At 31.9% G+C, this 6,061-nt stretch overlaps 1 protein-coding gene across 1 annotated transcript; it reads left to right on the top strand.

The window, feature by feature from the left end:
- The first annotated feature begins 2,554 nt into the window (after nt 1–2,554).
- Nucleotides 2,555–4,873, top strand: LOC132162281 (receptor kinase-like protein Xa21). Its single transcript, XM_059572536.1, has 2 exons — nt 2,555–3,647; nt 4,518–4,873. Exons 1-2 carry the CDS (start codon nt 2,555–2,557, stop codon nt 4,871–4,873), a joined length of 1,449 nt encoding a protein of 482 aa, XP_059428519.1.
- Nucleotides 4,874–6,061: the final 1,188 nt, after the last annotated feature.

The following is a 6,061-nucleotide window of genomic DNA, read 5'->3' as shown; positions in this document are numbered from 1 at the left end:
ATTTGCATTTTTTGAAAGCTCTAACGCTTAATATTTTGTCTTCTAGTTATAACATGGAAGAAGGTAGCAGACCCCTTGCTATCATCTATCGTGTTTATTATAAATTGATGAAGACAAATCTAGATCCACAAGCTGTGATCAAGAGTCCAGGTGAATCAACTTTGTTAATTCAAAGTTCTACTCAGAATGCAAAAATCAAAACTCCAAAAATGATTCGCTGGGATGAGCCTATTGTCGTTTACCCAAATTTATAATACTTATAAACACTTACAATGTGATATTAGAGCCTAAACCCCATAGGTATCAATTTCCATGGAATCCCATAAAAACCTAAGATTAATTAACACTTTAAATGTAATTAACCCATTCAAATAGCATTCCTAATGTTTACATACCAAAAGCCCAAAATTAATTCAAACTATATAAAATTAGAGTTTCTGTCCATACTTTACCAATAAGTAAAATTGGAGTTTCAACCCATTAATTTAACAACCCGGAGCTTGAATCATGCATAGCAATCTACTACACATAAAAGCCCCACATTAATTTTAGGAATCAGGTTTCTTATGAAATTTCCTCAATTTTTGGACCTAATTAAAAATCCCCTAAATCATTATGATTTCAAGCTTGATATCCAATGGGTAGAACAAAACTTTAAAGAGAAACTAGAGATTTCAACAACATAACAAAATCCCCTTTCAAGAACCCTAGTTTTTGGACCTAAAGAAATCCCTAATGATTCATGTCATTTTCATTTCCTATAACCAATGGGTAAGATGAAATCACAAAGAAAAGCTTTAGCATTTACCATTCAAGCTTCCATGGCCGAAATCCCCTAGAAATTCATCACTTTCCCCTTCTTTTTTTTTTTTTTTTTCTTCTTATTTTTTCTTTCTTTCTCACTGCCAGCAGCACCTCTCTCTCTCTCTCTCTCTCTCTCAGTCTGCAGTTCTTTCTCTCTCTCTCTCTAGGCTGTATGTATTTGTGTGTGGAAAGAGAAAGAGTGAGACAAAGGGAGAATGGGGGAAAGGGGGCTGTGCGTGAGATGGGGTGAGGGAGAAAAGAAAGAGATAGGGATCCTTTAAAGGCTTGCCTTTTTGCATCCTTTTTTCTTTTTTTTTTAAACTAAGGAGATAAGGTATCTTCAATGGCCAATGACAGCCTAACATGTGGCATGGGATAAGATTCTCTTTCTATTTTAAAGCCCCAACTATTTAGAATTGCAAGATTTACCCCCACTACTTTTAATTCATCTTTCTTAATTTCATATTTCACCCTTACCATTTATTTCAATTACAATTTACCCATACATATAATTATTTACCACACTAGGACTTATTATCATACTAACATTATTATTAGTTAATCTCTTTATCACTTAAAACTTGTATTACATAAATATATCATCGTTAAATAATATTGCTATTATATTATTATCTCACAAATATTATTATTATTATATTTATTATTCTAAATCATCCCATGTGCAATTTATCACATTAATTAATTTAGGTTACTATGAGGTTATTAATAATAAACTTAATAATTATCTTGGGTGTTACACTACTTGGTCTTTCATATAATCTTATCTCAGGAACTTTTCCAATGGATCTCTGCAGTCACTGTCCTAATCTTTATGGACTTTATCTTTCGGCCAACAAATTCATCGATAAGCTCCTTTCACAAATGAATTATCGTAGAGAGCTTGCAGACTTATCTCTGTCATAAAATAGATTTGATGGAAGTATTCCACAAGGTTTTTTGATATTAGAAAAGCTTGGAAGGCTATATCTAGGAGGTAACAACTTAACCGGTAGTATACCTGCTACCATATGTAACTTGTCGAGCTTAACTGAGTTTGCCATTGAGAGTAACAACATTGAAGGAAGCATTCCCAGTGGTTTATGGAGTCTTCTGAATCTGAATCTATTGTATTTGGCAATGAATCATCTCATGGGGGAAACTTAAGGTACCTTGAAACCCTTTCTTTGGATACCAATCAACTGACAGGGGAGGCTAGAGATCAAGAGCCTAATTTTCTTTCATCTTTATCTAATTGTAGATTTTTGAAATCCCTGTCCATATCCTACAATCCCTTGGATATTAAATTCCAAATTCCATTGGAAAATTTTCAGTTTCCCTTCAATAATTTATTGCACAACAAAGCCAAATAAAAGGTCATATTCCTATGGAAATCGGTTCCTTAAAAGGCTTGACCTTGCTTGCTTTGGGTGATAACAATTTGACTGGAAACATACCATCAACAATTGGGGGATTGGAGAGGTTGCAAAGATTGTTTCTTGAAGATAATAAGATTGAAGGATTCATTCCAGAAAATTTATGCCAATTAAAAAATTTAGGCAAGTTATATGTCTCAAATAACAAAATCTCATGATCTATCCCAAATTGCATTTCAAATCTTAGTCAATTGCAATGGCTAAACCTTAGTTCTAATAGACTGGAATCATCAATACCATTGAATTTATGGAGCCTTGAGAATTTATTGGTTTTGCAACTATCATTGAATTTCCTCGGTGGATACTTGTCTCCAAACATGAAAAGATCGATTACTATTGAATATGTTGATCTATCTCAGAACCAAATTACTGGAAATATTCCAATCATAATCGAACCCTTTGAAAGCCTAAACTATCTTGACTTGTCAAATAACACATTTCAAGGAGGCATTCCACCATCTTTTGGAAACTTGAAAGGATTGGATATGTTAGACCTCTCAAACAATAATCTCTTCGGTGTAATTCCTAAGTCTCTTGAGGCACTTCCAAACCTCAAGTATTTGAATGTGTTTTTCAACAAGCTATATGGAGAGATACCATCTAGGGGGCTTTTTGCAAACTTCACAGCTAAATCATTTTTAGGAAACATAGGGCTTTGTGGGAATCTAACTTTTGGAGTTCCATCTTGTCCAACCCCAAGCTTCAAAGGATCAAAGGTGAAACAAAGTCTGCTCAAATATTTTGTTCCTACCATTGCTTCAATTATAATTTGTCTAGCATTGGTTTATATGCTGAGAAAACATCGAGAAAGTAAATTACAGCTTCCAAGTTTATTTAATACATTAGCTCTATTGAAGCATAGAATGATATCATATCAAGAGCTTTGCCAAGGGACAAACAACTTTTGTGAAAGCAACTTGCTTGGAGCTGGAGGTGTTGGTTTTGTGTACAAAGGGATGTTGTTTGACAAAACAATTGCTGCTATTAAATTTCTAAATTTACAATTGTTGGGTGCATTCAAAAGTTTCGATGCAGAATGCAATGTCTTAAGGACAATACGACATAGGAATCTTGTTAAAGTCATTAGTACATGCTCCAACCCCGAGTTTAGAGCTTTAATACTGCAATACATGTCGAACGGTAGCCTTGAAAGGTGGTTATACTCTTATAACTACTGCTTGAATCTTCTTCAAAGAGTAAACATTATGGTTGATGTTGTATCAGCGTTGGACTATCTCCACCACAGTCAATCAGAATCTGTTGTGCACTATGATCTGAAGCCTACCAATATCCTTCTAGATGAGGACATGATTGCACATGTAGGTGATTTTGGCATTGCAAAGATTTTGGTTCAAAACAAGGATGCTACACAAACCAAAACTCCTGGCACACTTGGCTACATCACACCAGGTACATGACTTCACCTCTGCTCATTTTATTGCTAAGATGCTAACTAATAGTGGCTAATATCAAGATCAAAAGTAGTTTCTAATTTCAATTACATGTCAATTATTCGTAATTCAATCTTTTATTTGCCTTAGATTCTTATGAATATCTGCTAGTGATAAAAATTACACAACTATAATTGCCTATTTGTTTCTCATATTTATTGATTACTAATTGTTATAAAATATGCTACAAGAAATATTTATATCAAAGACAATTATGTTATGTGCTTCTTGCTCACTACGTTACTGTGAAGTAATTTAATAGGATCTATAGATCGATGTGGTGTAAGTTTCAATATTGGACTTGTAAATGTAACTAGAATTATGGTTTGCTTTGTGATATGCCCAATCTATTACCCATTTTGTGGCTACTGAGAATGCAAAATGCATTGGAACGATTGCTCTAAAATTGATAAGAAAAGCTATCAATGTATGATGATCAATTTATGTTTAACTTTGACCACGTAAAGTTCTTTTTATTTATGTAAATAACACAAAGCACACTGCCCTTGTGCTTTGTGTTATACCAAACAATTATTCCAAACAACAAAGGTCGGCATATAAAGTATGTGGACTTATTAAAAGTTGTTCATAGCATAATTATAATTATTCTTTAAAGAATTTGTTATATAAAATATATACCATTAGATGGTTTGATGTATGGGTACAATAATTAAATACATATTTACATATAAATTTGCGTGCGCGCGCATATATATATAGCTCTTCTTGACTGAGAACTGAGATATGTGGATAGCTTTTTTTTTTTTTTTCATTTTATTTTTGAATTACTAACTTAAAAGGCTTTTTGTACAATTGCGAGTTTGGATAGAGTATGGTTATGAAGGAAAAGTCTCAATCAAAGGCGATGTTTATAGTTATGGTGTAACATTGTTCGAGATGATCACAAAGAAGAAACCTATGAACAACATGTTTGTTAGAGAGTTGACTATGAGGCAATGGATAAAGGCATCTAATAGAATGAAAGAAGTTATGGATGACAGTTTATTGAAAGCAGAAACTAGAAGAAATGTAACTATCATGCAAAGTGTTCTTTTATCCATCATGAAATTAGGCTTAAAATGTTTTGAAGAGTTACCAGATGAAAGAGTTGATATTAAAGATGTGCTTGCAAAGCTTCATAAGGTCAAACTGACACTTTATGAAAACAAAAACAGAGCTGCATGATATCTTCGATTTAGGTTTTATATAGTTTGTCCTTTGATTTCTTAAAGCACTTACGAGGGGTATGTTTTATGTTTTTATGACTTTTCACGTTTAAATAAATGGCTTGGAATTTTCTAACACCTTTCTCTTAAGCATCTTATCATAATTTTTCTCCTTACAATTCTTATTGAGATAAATGCCTATATATCATACCACATAGAACTAAGAAGCTTATATTTAACATTCTTTTGCATTAGAAATATTTGATTGGATATGGTAAAAATGAACTTTAAATTTGTCTTTTTGGAATTGGCTAAGACAGTCAATGTGTTAGTATAGGTAATTTAGTTAATAATAGACCTCAATTACAAACAAACAAAAAAATGTAGTACTAGAATAGGGAAAAAAAAAAAAACTTTTACTTTGTGGAGTTCATTGACAAGAATAAGGAAAGAAACATAAGTTCTTTTTCTTTTTTCTTTTTTTTTTCCGCTCAGCTCTTTAATTTGTTACTCACTATACTCTACTATTTGTCAACTTGTCATTACCTTCTCACATAAAAAATGAGGGGATTATGTCTGATTGATGTCATGAGTGGAGATTTGTTCTTAACTAGTTAAAAAGTGAAAATGAATATGAATTAAAGGATTTTACCATAACCTATTATTTACATTATCTTATATCCTGGGCCTATGATGTTAAATATGAGAAACTTCAATATTCCTATCACAAACTACACTTTGGAGGTTTTTTTAGGACAGAGTTTTATTTCCTTCAACTTATTTTATAAAAATGACTTGTGTCACTTTTAATATAAGAAATGTATGTTTTTTAAATAGCATGTGAAAAGCACATACTTTTTGAATAAAATTTATTCCAACTTTATTCTTGTAATATAAAAAAAAATTAAAAAATTAAAAAATTAAAAAAAAAACATGTACTTCTACATGTGGGCGACACATGTCATTTTTATAAAATAGATTGGAGAAAATTCTTCCAACTCAATTTGGAGGAAAGCTCTGTAATTTGTAATGCCTTGGTTTAAAAATAAAGTTGTAAGTGAAAAAATATCTGATTTTTCACATAGCGCTATTAGTTACTAAAAGTACTCGCACGGAAATTTTACCACATACAGATTTTTCATTTCTTTTTTAAACTACAAACTCAGTTATAAAACAAACCAAAGCTTTTATTTTGTAACATAATGTC

The sequence above is a fragment of the Corylus avellana genome, chromosome ca9, assembly GCF_901000735.1.
Source record: "Corylus avellana chromosome ca9, CavTom2PMs-1.0".
In the NCBI taxonomy this organism is placed as follows: domain Eukaryota; kingdom Viridiplantae; phylum Streptophyta; class Magnoliopsida; order Fagales; family Betulaceae; genus Corylus; species Corylus avellana.
Note: the sequence above shows the minus strand (reverse complement) of the source record. Positions and strands in the feature narration are given on the sequence as shown.